Source organism: Apus apus, chromosome 11 (genome assembly GCF_020740795.1).
Source record: "Apus apus isolate bApuApu2 chromosome 11, bApuApu2.pri.cur, whole genome shotgun sequence".
Lineage (NCBI taxonomy): Eukaryota > Metazoa > Chordata > Aves > Apodiformes > Apodidae > Apus > Apus apus.
Genome location: NC_067292.1, coordinates 4,694,302 through 4,710,904, shown reverse-complemented (window position 1 = coordinate 4,710,904; position 16,603 = coordinate 4,694,302). Strand labels below are relative to the sequence as shown.

At 38.3% G+C, this 16,603-nt stretch overlaps 1 protein-coding gene across 1 annotated transcript in view; it reads left to right on the top strand.

The window, feature by feature from the left end:
* PLCG2 (phospholipase C gamma 2) overlaps positions 1–16,603 on the top strand; it is a 60,827-nt gene that overhangs the window by 38,984 nt on the left and 5,240 nt on the right. Inside the window, exons 19-31 of the mRNA XM_051629446.1 lie at positions 898–1,017; positions 2,277–2,457; positions 3,796–3,864; positions 5,014–5,123; positions 5,905–6,001; positions 6,905–6,971; positions 7,209–7,366; positions 9,933–10,035; positions 10,986–11,195; positions 11,776–11,921; positions 12,835–12,949; positions 13,883–14,050; positions 14,689–14,777. Of these exons, the coding sequence (XP_051485406.1) occupies positions 898–1,017; positions 2,277–2,457; positions 3,796–3,864; positions 5,014–5,123; positions 5,905–6,001; positions 6,905–6,971; positions 7,209–7,366; positions 9,933–10,035; positions 10,986–11,195; positions 11,776–11,921; positions 12,835–12,949; positions 13,883–14,050; positions 14,689–14,777 (1,633 nt within the window). The remainder of the gene's footprint in view (positions 1–897; positions 1,018–2,276; positions 2,458–3,795; positions 3,865–5,013; positions 5,124–5,904; positions 6,002–6,904; positions 6,972–7,208; positions 7,367–9,932; positions 10,036–10,985; positions 11,196–11,775; positions 11,922–12,834; positions 12,950–13,882; positions 14,051–14,688; positions 14,778–16,603) is intronic.

Genomic DNA, 16,603 nt, shown 5'->3' with positions numbered 1-16,603 from the left:
TGGTCATGATCTGTGCCATCTGGAAACTCTATAACTGGGGCAGTGAGCCCAAACAGTTATGTTTTCCTAATCCTGACCTCCACCTCACTCCTGTCAGAGCTGGTTAGGCTGACTTCACCCCACGCTGATAGGAAGTACTATAGCTTGGTGTTTATTTCCACCTGGTATTTGTCTGATGTAGATCCTGGGCAGAGCTTTTTCTTTTTTGCTGACAGGACACTGTAATCACTGGCTTTTGTTCTGTCTTCTCTGCAGTGAGAAAAAGTAAAACTCTTTTGCATTTAAGATGTTGATCTGTGACTTAAACTTATTTTTTCTCCACTCCCCTTAGTAGCTGGGAGTCACTGACCACCAGTAAATAACTTCGGAAGCCAGTGAGAGGGCAGGGTGGTGTTTAAGGGTGAGGTGTTCCTGCCTTTCTGTGTGAGGTGGAGAAGTACTGCTGCTGTAAGTGGCCACAGCTTCATTGCAGGCATTCGATCCAAGACAGGTCCATCTCTACAGTGAAAGATAAAATCAAACTCTGAAAAAATACTAAAATGCCTGGTCTTTTTCTTTTGTCTGTATTCTGGCTTTTCCTTGAATCTGCTATGTCAAAACTGAATAAGCTACTGAAAACTGAATGACAGACTAAAAACAGGATCCAGTGCCTTTGTTTCAGGGAGAAATGTAGATTTATGTGTTATCATTTCAGACACACAAGGTGTTCTGATATATTCTTGGTGCTTTCATCCAAAATAAGCTGCTGTCATAGGTGGCAGGATGGGGAAAATCTAATGCATATTTTTCTGTGTAATGTTTGAAACTCTGTTGTTAATAATACTGCCTGTTACTCTTACTGAGTGACATTTAACACATTTGTAATCCTTTGTCCATTTTGATTTTTAACAACTGTAGTTGGTACTATAGCAACTTGAGTCGGGGAGAGGCAGAAGACATGCTGATGCGGATTCCTCGAGATGGAGCCTTTCTGATTAGAAAGAGAGATGAGCCTGATTCATTTGCCATGACTTTCAGGTAAGAAAATACAAATATGCCTATATTACCTAGTAGCCCAACAATGTCATTTTTTAAATTATTATTTAAAAATACTGTGGTCTTTTCAGAGTCTTAAAGTTCTTGATTTCAGCCTTCGAGTATTTATCATGGTTGATTTGTGCAGAAGGTCCATGTGTGAGAATTAATTTGTGACTAGAATAAACTTCTATGCTTCTATAAAGAATATTTGGGAACCTGCTGTCTGTTTCTTCCCATACAGAACTGTACATGGCCCTTCTTCACTTCCTTAGTGCTCCTTACTACAAGTTATTTTGAAGTTTTCTTTGGTGCTGCTTCATTAGTGATTCTAGATCCTTATCCCCTAGAAATCCTGCCCTGTCATATAACTGACCAAAATGAAGTATCAAAATGAAATTGTCAGCTTTTCTTGACAGAGAATATATTTTTGAAACTAGTTCTTACAACAGCATTAATAAAATGTATAGGATTCTGGTGTTCTTCATTGTGTCTTCAAATCAAATTATTTTTCTTTGAAAATGCTATTTCTGCAACATATAAAATTGCTTTGGAAAACAAATACTTATTTTCCCCTTATCTACATGCCTTACTCTGTGTTGAAGATGTCCACAATTCCCTATGGCCCTGAGTACTTTTGTTTTAAGCTTTCTGTTACCAAGGTGGATATTGAAGTAACTTGAGCTGCAGCATCTCAATAAAACCATTTCACAGGGGGGAAAATGAGAAGTACCGCAACTTGAACAGCTTAAAAAGAATGCAGGTATCTTCAGTGGATGATTTTACTGTTTTCAATGCAAGCACAAGAGATTTTTGTTTGTTTGTTTCAAAATTGATTCATGTAGTTATAAAAATGAGTATAGGGAAGAGACATCTACTCATTTTAAGGGGAGTGTATCTGTTGCTTAGGGACAGCAGCAAATCATCATCAGCAAATTCCAGAGGGACCCTCAGTCTGATTAGAGACATATGTGTTAATATGAAGATGACACTAATCTGTAGAAGAAAATAAAATAAGGAAATTTCATCTAAGCAAAACCATGGATTTGTCCCAAGGCCCTGTACATTTTAGAAAAGCGAGAGCGTAATTTTGTGTATTTGTTCAGTCAACGGGAACTCATTTTAAATAAAGGAGGCTTAGCAAGAGGGAGAAGTTACTTCATGTGATTCAGGGGCAGAAAGCGTTTTTGGTCCAGTTTGCAGCACTGATGCTGTCACTGCAAGTGCCTGTGCCTTCTGCAGCACCTGTGCTTGTTTCGCAGGGCGGAGGGGAAGGTGAAGCACTTCCGAATCCAGCAAGAAGGGCGGCATTTTGTGCTTGGCACCTCAGCCTACTTTGAGAGTCTAGTGGAGCTGGTAACCTACTATGAGAAGCACCCGCTGTACAGGAAAATGAAACTGCGTTACCCGGTGACTGAGGAGCTGCTGGAGCGCTACAGCACGGTAGGGGATGGGCTCTGGACAAGGGCCAGTTGCTGTAGTGGGCACAGCCCCAAACTTAGACCTGGGGGAGCTGGGTTTGGTTGGGCTGGGATAGATGGGGGAGGTTAGGCAGGCAGTTTTCTGTGAAACTGAGATGGTTATAGTTATAGTGACCTCTCTCACAAAGGTTTTGAGATATGTGAAGAAAAGAGCTTAATCTTTGATTACCAGTTAACTCTTGCCTTCCTCATGTTTTAATTAGAAAAGAGCTCTGTGAAGTAAGGGATTGTTGCTCTGCTGAAAGGAATTTTTGCTATTAGCCTCACCTGCAGTCAGCCCTCTCTTCTGTTGCTGGACTGGGCAGAGATCTTAAAATGGTCCTGCAGATGCCAATTGCTAAGCATTTCAGAAAAAAATTAAATATTCTTCTGTGTCTGGGCAGGCAGTGGCATTCACCTCACCTCACTGGAGCCATCTCAGGGATGGTGTCCGACTGCCTTCTGTGGCATAAAATGGGAAGTACCTCTGAAGGCTCACTCTTTGAGATAAGCGTGAAGAAATCTTCCCAAGAGATACTTTTGTCTGTCCATTGACTAAACTAAGAGCCTGGATAATTAGCTTAGGATAGAGGCCTGCTTTCTGGATGAATGTGTTTTATGACCCGAGCACTTTGCTGAGGAAACTGGCTTTTGACAAGCCTGAGATGATGTGTTTTGTTTTCCAATATATGTCCATAAGAAGCTGCAGGAAAAATCAGGGGTGAGATGTTTGAAGAAGTCAAAATCTGGGGGTTTTACATCTTCTGCGGAGGTTAAAAGGGACTGAAGGATTTTAGACCTCAGGATTTTTTATGATGTTGCCTATAGCTGTGCATGTTGCCTTCTGTATCCTAGGACTGGATCCAAATGGGAGCACAAGGAGAGAATAAAATTAAAAATATGACTGTGTATATTGTTTTAGAATTTTTATCTAATAGTGAAACCAATACTAGTACTAAAGTACTGTAACACAGAAATCATAAGTGTTGGAATTGTCTTCCCAGGTTGCACATGGAAGGGTACTCACAATCTCAGAGTTATTTGACTGAATAAAAGATCCCTTTGTGAGATATTGCTGTTTGATTGTGTTTTACTGTTCATTAAATTGAGGCATAGACAGGTTAAAAAACAAACTTGTGTTCAGCTACCTTCAACTGCAGAACTGAGCATAACAGAAGTGTCTGTCATCCCTCGTCTTCTGTTTGCCTATATATTTCCAGAAAGGTGGTTTCAGCAATGAATGTTCTGTTAACATTAAGTACTTCTATAATTTTTTATTCCTGTAACTTCATTATTATTTTTTCCCTCTTCCTGTTTTTAGGAAAAAGATATTAATTCCCTCTATGATGTCAAGATGTATGTGGAACCCAGTGAAATCACTCCTACAGTGGTATGCTTAAGATAGTCACACTTAATGTAGACTTCTTAAAATTACTGTTTGTTGATTTCCTTTTAGGAGTAATGAAAAGGATAACTGAAAGTGTTAGGCTCCTTGATTTATGGAGGATTTGACAGCAGAAGTTTAAAGGGCTTGATTTTTTTCTAGCATCCCTTTAAAACCCATTTTCTTTTGTGCAAATCCTATATTAATTCATCCATACTGGGAATTTGAGCATTTTTGCTATTGAGCTTGTGGAGGCAATTTGATTTGGCATGTGTGTTTATGCAGATATGCCCCCAAATTTAATAATCTGGGAGAAGATTCCATTTGACAAGGGCAAATATTCATGGAAAGAAAGCACATCATGTAGACCCCAAGTGTGTCTCTGCGTGTTTAGGAGCACTGTTATTTGTCTGTGCATAAAACTATTGCAATTCCATTACCAAACATGGCCTGCATGCACACCTAGGTGCAGAGTATATTTATATTTTCTATATAAAAATGCTGTCTTTGGTTTATTATTGATAAATATAGTGTTTTAAAAACAAGTGGCACAGAAAATGTACTTATATCTAGTCCTTGTTAGGGCATGCCTACTTGTAAATTCTCATAAAAGTTCACCTGCTTGTAAATTTTGTGGCTGTAATTCGTTTCAGTTTTCTTAGCCAATGAATTTGCTGCTGAAGAATTTAGGTCGTAGTAAATTCAAGATAAATAAGTGCTTGTTCTGCTAAAACTGGTTCTCTTCCTAAAGGAACTGTCACCAGCAGGATGGCTGATGCGGTTTTGGAGGCTTTGTAGGCATCTGAGCCTACAAACTCCAACTGCATTTAAATACATGTACTGAAGGTAGAGGATTAATAGTTCATGTGTGCTTTTTGTTTGTTTGTTTGTTTTTCCCTACATGATATGTTGCAGCAACCAAAAATAGAGATTCCTTTTTATTTTTCTAAGCTGGTACTTGAATAATAGCAGTTAAGTAGCAAGACTTGCTTCCACCAATAGATGTCACTCTGGAACTTCAGTATTATGTTTTCTAAGCTTCATAAAAAAAAAAGGGATCCAATCCCCCCTCCGTTTTTATATTTTTATATTGCACTATTGATCATTTTATGACCCATCCCCCTAGATGACCCTTTTGCTCTGTTTCTTTTAAAGCCTCAGAGAACAGTGAAAGCCTTGTATGACTACAAAGCCAAAAGAAGTGATGAATTGAGCTTCTCTCGAGGAGCCTTAATTCATAATGTCACAAAGGAAACTGGAGGCTGGTAAGGACAAAGATTCCTCGTAGTAGAACTTTTGGTGACTTACTAGATGGAGGAAAAAACTGAGCTTTGGATAGTAGTTTTAAAAAACCTTTCCTATTGTCTGATCATTGCTTATTAATGTGGCTTTATAAGTCTAAATGCCAGCGTATTTAAAAAAAAATCCCCAAACCCTCTCATCCTCAAGTCTCATTAATATCTTCCATTTTTTTATCCTGCAGCAATAACCTCAGTATGCAGAATCTCCATAGCCCAGTGTATCCAGTATTTTTCCTTTACTACATTCATTCTTCCTGAACACTTGCATATTCTGGGAAGTCACACACCCATTGCCATTGTTGTCATTGCTCTGTTTCTTCCCCTGCTCTACTGAGTACTTCTCAGGAATCAAACCCACCTTTTTTTGGTTATCTTTCCATATGATATCCTTTCTTAGCTGGCCTGTAAATTGCTTGGAAAGCATGGGAATCTAATGTTTCCCTTTAGTTTCTTCTGAGTAATCAACCACATAATAGTATTTTTATCACCAAAGGGGAGGAAAAAGCCTCTTAACTCATTAATTGCAGTTTACAATAACTGTAATCCCTCTGAAATAATCTGTTACTAATGATCACTTTGTTACAGCTTTTAGCTACTTTATCACTTGTATTTTGGTGATAGCCAGCTAGATAAGTTTGTATGGGATATTAATGACCATTTTCTTGAGGATTATTGGTTTAAGGATGATCTATTGAAGCTCTTTAACTACTTCTTGCTGTATATATACTTTTATCTTTACATTCAGGTGGAAGGGGGATTATGGAGAAAAAGTCCAACAATATTTTCCATCTAATTATGTTGAAGAACTGTCGTCTGATAACTCTGCTGAGCTTGAAAGCCAGGTGAGGGTTCAGATTTGTCTGATATGTTTCCCTCAAAGACGTTGCCTACCCGAAGTCAGAGACTGGTTTATAGACTTAGAACTCTACAGACTGTGTTTGAGAGAACACAGAAAGAGAAAGGAATGGATTTGTCATTGTTCTCTACTGCTGAATGTTTTTGTCAGGACATCCCTCATAGAAAACTACTTAAAGGGATAGCTGATTTGGTTGGGGTTTCAGGAGATTATAATGATTTCCTGCTAATGAAAATCATACCAGTTTAGATTTTTCTGTTTGGCTAAACAATAATGTGCCTGAAATTTTAACTACTTTCCCTGTTTAATTACTGCTTTAATATTTGCAAGTAAGAAAACCATGTATCCAAACACATCTTACGAATAATTTTACACTCCCTTATTTAGTTTTTATGCATAACTAACCCTATACTGTTTGTCAAAAGTGTCTAAACATCTAGTCCAGAGTCCTGGACAAAAATCTGTTCAACAGAAGAAGACAAAACTCCGTAGTAAGCAGTACTGAAATTTTTGAGTTTTAATAATAAAACATTGAATTCTTTTGTTACTCTGAAGCACTTCCAATGATTTGTCAGGAATCTTTGGAGTAAAATACATGCATTAGATTTCCCACCCTGAGTTGCTGCAGCTTTAAGTAGACTTGAAAAATGAGCGGTTGTGTCAGGACAGAAGCTGCACTCCTCAATTTGATTGCTCTCACTGTAGAGATGCTCATGTGTTTTTCAAGATGAGAAATTGTTTATATGAAAACAAGCTTTTAAGAATTATAGTGGACATGCTTTCAGTGAAGCTGAGGTTAGATTTAATGGTGCCTGTTTATTATTTGTTAATGTCCTGTGCATTTCATTCAAAAGAATATTCAAAGTCAGATTTAACTCATGTTTTTCAGATTATTGAGGACAATCCTTTAGGCTCTCTGTGTCGTGGCATCCTGGTACTCAATATGTACAATGTTGGTATGTATTTTCTAATGCTTATCTGTGGACTCCTGAGTCTGAATTTTTTCTGTTAAGTAGACTCTTATATGTTGAGCAAGAAAGATATATTTTTTAAAATGAAAAAGCACATAAGGCATTTAATTAATATGATGAAACTTAACGATACTAACTGTTCCTATGAATCAACAATGACAGCTTAGAAGAAGAACTGTTGGATTTTAGTGTAAAATTTTTTGCTACTATGTTTCCTAACAGTAAAAATGCCCCAAGGGAAACACAACAAGCCTTTTGTCTTCATTCTGGAACCTAAGAATCCAGAAGATCCATGTGTTGAGTTTGCAACTGATAAAGTAGAAGAGCTCTTTGAATGGTACCAAAGTATCCGTGAAATCACTTGGAAAACTGCAGAAGAGGTATTGATAAAAATCTCTGTTGTTTTTTTATAATGTCCTACGATAAATTTGCTGTAGGATTTGTCTTTAGATGCCATACACTGCTAAGTCTTGCTAACCCTGGTCCTTCACTCTCTTGTATATTGCTGTTTGTTCAGTTTATTGATGCTGTGAATCTTGTTCCCTGAGCCTTTTTGGGAATGCTGCGTAAATCAGCATTTTATGTAAATTTCTCTTTACATTTCAGCAGAGAACTCTGTGTTGCACCCTGCACCTCAGTGGACAAATGTGCTTAGTACTACAAAGTAGATACCATTGCAATTTTACATCTGGTTACACTGATGCAATTCTAGTGTTAAGCAGAAGAAACTCAGATACCAGATGGTTCTGTTCAGATTTGTGAATCCACTAGTGTGTATATGTGAAATCTGAGCTGCCTTTGCCTGAACTGTCCTTAATCCTGATTACTAACTCTGCTTTCCAGTGAGTGCAGTGACACTGACAGGGAATTGTTTGGCCAGTACTTTATCTGTACCTAATAGGCACATCCTAAATTTACCAGATCCTCAATAGTAGTATTTCCAAATCCTTGCCTAAAGATTAAGGATTCTGCCTAAGTTTAACTTTTATGCCAGTCTAAAAGTACTGCTCTCAAAGACTTTCTTCAGGACTTGCTTTTCCTGTTCTGATGTATTAATTTACATCCCTGTCATCTTTTCTAGTATTTAAGAAGTCTTTGATATGACCAAAAAGCCCTTACAATGACTATGCTTATGTGTACTCTTTATTTTGTTGCTTTTTTTTCCCAATTTTTGTTGCTAAGTAGGTGATATGAGTGATGGGAAATGTGTTTCAGTATCGTGTTGGCTCATGCTGTTTATCTGTCATCTGGAGTGGTAATGCTCTGAGGGTCATCATAATCCTATTTATAGAAGGCAAGTTAGTGTTTCAAGCAGAGCACTGCAAATTCAGCAATGGAAGCAGCAACAGGAGCTGTTGACCTATTGTTTGGGGAGGAGAGAGACAGTTTTTATGTCAGACTTTAATTTAGGAATAAAAATGAGAAAAAGAAAAACATGACCTAGAAGAAGTGTCTCTAAATGGAATGTTTTTTATGGTATATCAATGGCTCTTCAGGAGCTTGGCAGCTTTTTCTCCCTCTGTACAGTTCGTGAAGTATTAAACATTCTGTGTTCAAAGATGCTTTGAAACTCGTTTCTGTCAATCAGGAAGCTTTTCTCTCAGTGTGGCCTCTAGAAAGTTCACATGATAGTCTGCTGTGTGGGGAGGGGAAAAAGATGAGGAAAAGGTTCTTTCTGCCAGTACAGTTGCCAGGCTGAATTTTGGGGAAGGCAAAAGCACAGTGAGTCAACACTGTGGTACAGTGTGATACTTATGAGTTTATTTTGGAGCTTTGTCCATTACACACAAGAAGTAAAATTAAGATTCATGTGTCTTGTCACCTCTGTTTAATGCTGACACTTGCCATGCTCCTAGGAATGGTTGTTCATTGCTAGCTCTCCTGCTTGCTTAACAGGAGAAGGTTATGTCTAAAGATGAGCTCATGGCATCTAAAAGTGGTCCTTTGGAGCTCTGATTACTGTTGAGCAATGTCTGGGAAACTGGTGCATCACTAAGTACAGTGAGGTTTGTACAGCTTTTTCCCAAGGTTATTTCCAAGTTGAAACACCTTTATTCCTCATTGTTTTTCTTACACTTCAATGTATATTCTCTGGTTCAGTGACATATTCTGGAAACCCATGGTTCCCTAACTCTTGATTTTCATTCTTCTTCAGTTTGTCTTGCTGAGGGGATTCTTTTGGAAGATTTCTTAATTGCTGCTGCTTCATGACCTCTTGCACTGAAGCTAATTGCTGTTCAGGATGGGACTCTTCTAACACGTTTTATCCTGTAATTGCTGCTTATGTCTGAAAAGCCTTCAGCCCAAATGTCTCCACTCAGGGCAACTCTTGCTGATTTCAGTTGTTCCCATCTCTGGTGCAGGGACTGTTGCTCAGCTTCCACAGAGCAGGTGCTTGCAAACATGGAAATAGATAGTGGGTTTATTACTGATGACAACAGGATGCACCTGATTTTCCATACCTAACTTGATTGGTTTGGTGTGCAAATAGGAAACTACATGAATGATGCTTGCAGGGTTTGAATTAAACTGTTCAGGAGTTACTAACAAGACTAACAAATAAATAGAGAGATGCTTCACTACCCTTTGCATTTTTTCTGCGTACATTTGCATTATATGAAGAGAGTTGAGAATGTAACTAAAATTGAGTAGAACCACATTAAAAAAAAACACAACTCAGTAGGACTGAAACACTTGCTTAAAATCAACCCAAACAACACGACAACCCCCCAGAAAAAACCCACCTTCAATTAAAACCCAAACCCACTTGGTTAGCTGTTTTCTGGATTGAGTCTTAAAGTACATTACATCTATGCAAGTGTCTAAAGTATCAGAAGGAGTGTGGGTGTTAAACCTTGACAAGAATGCATCAGCTTTGTAATGTCATTAGAGTATACCCTGGATACTCAGTGTATCTGTAATCTAAAACTTTGTTATGTTTTGCAGGAGAATAGGAGAAAATACTGGGAAAAAAATCAATTGATTGCTATTGAATTATCTGATCTGGTAATTTACTGCAAGCCAACAAGCAAAACCAAGGACAATTTAGGTATTTCCTTTGATATTACATCTTAATGTTACTTTTTCTACTATCATTACAGTTGTTAGTTGAAATTTCAGAACTAAAGATAAAAATCTATCATTTCTCTACTGGAAAACTCAGTTCTGTCTCCCCCATGCAGTTTTAAGCGGCACTTTGTAATTGTACACTAGGGAACAACTATCACAAAAATCTCTCCCAAATTTCTAACTAGTTAACTAGAAACACCATCTCATAAGTGTCTTTAATGGGGAAGCTAACTAGTTGTGTGTTAGCTTTTTTGAGATTAAAAACTCTGGCTGAACACACTTGAATTGTTTGTAAAAACCTTCAAAATGGATTTGTTGTGCGTTATACAATTTTACTGTAAGAACCTGTTTGCCATTTATGTAAACTATTGGAATGGTATATGATTTCATAACATAAATGAGAACTGGAGTCTAAAGAAGTGTGGGTGTGGAATCTGGCACTGAAATATGTGCTGCTTATTCCAGTTTTTTGTCATTGCTACTGGAGAAGCCAACAAATGTACTCTTCTTCCTTAGGTTTCTTTGCAAACGTTTTTAATAAGCTGTCAGTGTGGTTAAGACATTATAATTATAGTCATTGTTTGAGGCATTGGCTAACCCTAGCTCACCCTTTCTTCTCTCCATTTAAACCCAGGAAAGGATTTCTCATTTAAATATGAGTTCTGGTGGTCAGAAGCGCTTTATTAGCAATGATGAGATGAAAATGTGACCACAGGCTCTTGCCTGCCCTGCTGTAAGTCGTGGCAGGCAATTTTAACTTTCACACTTGATGCTCAACCAGTTTACCGTATCTGCATGAAAACTGTGTCAATTATTGCATTAAAGGACAAAGGAAAACAAAGTAAAACAAAGCGTTAGTAGAAATGCAGTCTAAATGTTGGCCCCTTTCTTCCTTTAGTAATCACTCTTTTTCCTCCCTGCCCTGCATAGAAAATCCTGATTTCAAAGAAATCCGTTCTTTTGTGGAAACCAAGGCAGAGAACATTGTTAAGCAAAAGCCAGTCGAGTTGTTGAAATACAACCTGAAGGGACTGACACGTGTCTATCCTAAAGGACAGAGAGTTGACTCCTCCAACTATGATCCATTTCGCCTCTGGCTCTGTGGCTCCCAGATGGTGGCACTTAACTTCCAAACGCCAGGTAATACCCTCTTTTAAAAAAATGATCTAGTCCACCTTCCGTTTCACCATAAATGTGAAATTTCTCTGGCCCCTCTGGCATTCTAGTCACTGGGGCTGTCCTATTTATTTGTACTTCCCAGCAAGAAGAGGTGTGCAAGAACTAAAGTTTGGGTTTGAATGTGTGGATTAGCTGGTAGAGCTGGTCCCCAAAACTCGGTCTCCAAAAGCTCTGTCTCAGAGCCTAACTAGCACCAAGCTCTAAAGGTTTTATTTTGCCTTGATCTCTCTGTAATGAGCAAGCAGAAATATTTACAGTAAGTTTCAGGTCAATGAACAGTTGTTCAGCCACAGAGAGGGCTGTACTCAACGTTCTGGTGAGGGCCCACTAGCTTATGACACGTTGGTAGGAACCCAATTGTGAAAGAAGGTGGGTTTATCAGGGTTAAAATTGGTTACTGAAGGAAACGGAGTCTTCCAACTTCCCTTTCCCTCTCTTTCTGATCAAGTGGTTGCCAGAAAGAATTGCAGAGAGGAACCATTAGTCTGGTACTTTATTCAAATGGAGGTCTTGTGTTATGAGTGTTTAACTCTCTCCCTAGATAAGTACATGCAGTTGAACCATGCCTTGTTTTCACTGAATGGACACACTGGCTACGTTCTGCAGCCAGAAAGCATGCGGAATGAGGAGTATGACCCGATGCCAAATGACTCAAAGAGGAAATTGCAGATGATTATGACAGTGAGGGTAAGTCTCTTTTGTAAATTACGTTTTTCACAAGTCATAAATATCTGTAAAACTAAAAATAAAGCTATTATGTTTCACAGCCAGATCTAACAGACTGTCAAAATACTGTTTTTAAATGTCAGTGTGTTTGAGAATAAAACAAATTCCACTGGTTCCTGAAAAGAAATATATATCTTTATCATGGTAATGAAGCACATGCTATAGAACTGAAAACACAATCTTGGGGTAATTTTAAATAATTGCTAATAAAAATTCCAAATGAACTGACTTGCATTTCCAGTCTAATGACTTCTCAATAGAAGGGTCCTGTTGGAGACTGCTTAGTAGCAGACTAACTAGTTCAGAGATCTCCAGTGTGGAAGAAAGATATTTATGATGAAATTATAAACTAAGCAGAAAAAATAATAAGCTAATCTCCCTCCCTATTTATTACACTGACATAATCAGCATGTCCTCTTCATTTTCTAGAGAGATTGGTTTATAATTTGAAAATTATGCCATGTTGTCTTCTTGGTATCAAACAGAAATTGAACTTGTTTCTGTTCTCAGTTGCTATACTGTAAGAGATATCCCTTTTTCTGTTTTTAGCAGTTTTAACTGCTTTTCACTACAGTTTAGAGAAGAGATAAACAGAGGCTGTGAATGTAATTGTCTTAAAATTGATTATGTAATAAAGACTGAGGAAAAATAACAAAACTTATGTTACAGGCCTGGTCTGAAGCTGCCTACTGTGTGTAATGAACATCAGCAACAGTATTGTACAATAAAAATCACTAGGTTACCCAAATGATGAAAGATTCTATTATTGGTGGCATAGATCTTATTATCTTCCAGTTCTGTAGGCTACCTTCTGTACAAAAATAGTGGTGCCACGTTTCTTAGAGGTGATCATAACTTACAGTTGCTTTTGCAGGTTTTAGGTGCTCGTCATCTTCCTAAACCTGGTAGAAGCATTGCTTGTCCCTTTGTAGAGGTAGAAATTTGTGGGGCTGAATTTGATAACAACAAATTCAAGACAACAGTTGTGAGTGAGTATCTGTGTTGAGTGTGTGAGTTTTGTTGTTGTGGGGATATGGTTCTACCTACTGTAGCTATGCCTCTGACCGTGCTACTCAGTTCCCAAAAGTCTGGCCCAAAGGGGTAGTTACTACTGTGAGATCCAAACTGTGGTGTTTATTTAAACTTGGGTTTGAGCACTGTCGTTCCCTTGGAGCCAGCTTGGTTACACCTGGCTGTAAAGTAGTAAAACTTGAAATGCAATAGAAATTTGATCAAAACTCAGCCCTGGGGAGATGTGGATAAGGGATTTGTGTTGGAGTGCATGTGTCTGTGTGTACATGAGCTTTGTTTAAGTGCAATATCTCAGCCACTTAATATTTCACTGTTTCATATTTCTGGATGCAGCAGGGAGAGTTCCTCTAGTAGACAGGGGGCATTAGTTCTCATGGAAGATAAACACAGAATCAGGAGCAGAATGTGCATTGTGGCTCTTCAGTACTTCAGAGAAGAGGATTAGGATTTTAATTTTGTGCGGGAAGTGACCAAACCTCTAGAGAGCAAACTTCCTGGCTGTGTTACACATACCAAATTACTCGGTGTTCCATAAATGACTGTAATAATTGTGCCATTGTACATTAATCTTCCCAGTGCTTTCCATGCTTTTACTCTGATATGGAGCATGAATTAGCTATTTGTTTACAAACACATGTCCAAGGAGGTTTTATATGTTCAAATACAAATAACAGCTTTTCTTCATGGATTTCCAACCCTGCCAATTTCCTCATATCTCCTCCCACAAATAAACAAATACAAACCATCTGAAGCAAGGTTACAACAGGAGACAGCTGGTAAATAGGATTTTTGGGCCTTTGTATCCCCAGAAAATGTCCTGGGACAGGAACTCATATGTGAATGAAGTGAAATTATCGCTTCATACTGCAAATGTTTTCTTTTCATTACAGATGACAATGGCCTTAATCCAGTTTGGGCACCCTGTCCAGAGCAAGTGAAATTTGAAATTTATGATCCAAATCTAGCATTTCTGCGCTTTGTGGTTTATGAGGAGGATATGTTCAGTGATCCCAATTTCTTAGCACATGCCACTTTTCCCATCAAAGGAATCAAATCGGGTAAGATCATTGGGTATAATAAGGATCTAAGTCAAATAGATGCTATTCAGAATTGTTGTGTTCTGACTTTACTCTCAGTAGCAGCTACAACATGCCAAATGACAAGTTGTCTTTTGATCTGAGTTCCTTTACTCCATTGTTTAATATGATGCTGAGTGTGTAGCTTGCAAGTATTTAAAATAATTCTCTCACCCTCTTGAAATTCCATTTTTACATTGAGATATGAAAGTGCTATGTGAAAGAATTTTCACTCTTTGCCACATACTCCATTTCAGCAACAAGCTTATGTACTCGAGTAAAACTGGGAAGATTCTTTTTCTGTTTTGGTGCCAGTGCATTTCTTTTGTTGATTATCTTAAATGTGGGTGTACGTAGAGTTATGTTTTCCATTTGCCTCTGCTTCTGGTTTGGTTTTCAAGAGCATCTGAAATTCTGTGTTTCTGCATTTTGCCATTGTTGCCTTTTGCTTTCCTGTAATTATTATAGCAAGTTATAGCAAAGCCTGCTCTTGGCAGTGGAGCACTTGAGCAATGAAGGATCTGTCAGCCTTCAGGACTGTATGCACCATTTTTGTGACTGCAGATGACCCTTTGTCTTTAAACTAATTGCCTTTTTCAAATGTTCCCCCCCTGCCCTAGGTTTTAGATCAATTCCACTCAAGAACGGCTACAGTGAAGATATAGAGCTGGCCTCGCTTCTGGTTCACTGTGAAATGCAGCAAATTCTGGTGAGAACCACTGGGGGGTTTTTGCACACTTAAAGTGTATGTGATCAGTTCTTTGTAGAAAACAGGAAACGAGGATTTATTTTCATGTTCTGTGTTGTCTAATGAGCTATTGTCAGGCATTTCATCTGGGAAAGACTAAATGAAAAATGAGTTACTCTCCCTTTGGGTGAACAGATAACACAGTTGTAACAAAACCTTGTTACTTCCTCTAGTTTCTGCTGTAACATGATGGTCGTTGTCTTCCCCTGTTACCTGACTGATGCAAAGCTAGCTAAATTCAGCTTTGACTTTGTAGAACAATCTCTTTGTTAAAGGTGCTACCTAAATAATAATAATAATTAAAAAAATCACTTTAGGAAAAGAAGGTAGTAATTTCTACCAGTATTTCATTAAAATAAACAAGCCACCAGGTGGGTGACATATTCTGGTTCCTACAGACTTGCTAATCTGTTTCTTTTAAGCCTCTCTACAACATGTAATTGAAGTACTACTATTTCTAAACATACAGGGAAAAGATAATGATGCATCCTTGCTCATAAAGCCAGGCACTGAAGTGGCTGATCTGTGAACAGCATTTGTTGATGTTCCAAAGGCACTGCTGTATATATCGATTTGAAGCAGGATTATTCTGACTCTATCTCAATAATATTTTATGTAATTTAAATGCACTGATGTAGAGGCCATGTGATGAAAATTTCAAGATGCTTCAGGGAAGTGGGTATTTCAGGGTGCTTTCAGGTACCTTTCAGATTCAGAGAAAAAACCAGAAAGACCAACTTCTTATTTGTAATCTTTTACAACGATTCAGGCTTACACTGCAGTTCACACCAGCTTACTTTATTTTTCCTGATTAAAACACCAGCTTCTGCCAACTGTAAGTCATTATGCCTCTGGGGGGATTTGCACCTGCACTTGCATACACTGCAATGGAAATTACTGAATTCAGTCACATTTTTCCTCACAGAGGAGTGGCATCCTTTTTCAAACAACCTCAGTCAGGGTTTACAAAACCACCTTATAACACATGATGTAAAATGACTGCATGTAAAGAGTGTTTTGTAGCCATGGTAAGTTCCTCCTGTTGGCTAGCAGAGAGTCATGAGAACAGGAGAGGGCTAGAAGCTGAGACCAAGATTGTATGTGTGTCTGTAAACAAAAGGGACCTATGTCCTTTCAAGATAGCACTTAAAAAGTTCATACTTCATGGGCACTAGTCTGATAGAGGAGGCCTGATCAACTGCTAATTTTTGGCTCTCTGCCTTTGAAAAAACTGGCAGCAACTCTCCATTTCCCAATACGTTGAGCATGGACATCACTTGTAGATATACTGTGAAGTCCTCCTGCTGTGGTTTCTCTTCAGAAATTCAGATCATTATTTGTCTGGGGCAGGAGTAGCTATGAAAGTGTTCTTCATAGCAGCAGCATGTCCCCCAGTCTGTCAGCACCACGTCCTTTGACAGTAGCACATTTTGCACTCTTGAAGCCCCTTCTGCTTGTTAAGCCAAATGAAGATGCAGCACAGCTCTGAGTTTTTTTACAATGTCTGATGTCTCTGGGTGGTAATGCAGTGGCAGGAGAACTTTCAAAAAGCTTCCCTTTTGTTTGGCAGTCTGCAGCAAACCAAGGCTGGCCATAGTTAATCAACTTCTAGAATGTTTGCAGATCATTCAAGAAAAGATCAAGGCTGTCTCCATCTGTTCCTCTGCCCTTTTTTTTTAAAATGATGACCCTCTATAAAATGATATAATTTAATAACAGGCCTGTTTATATACAAAGGCCATCTGCATACTTTTAGAGATGAAATACAAAATTATAAAGGGGAATTA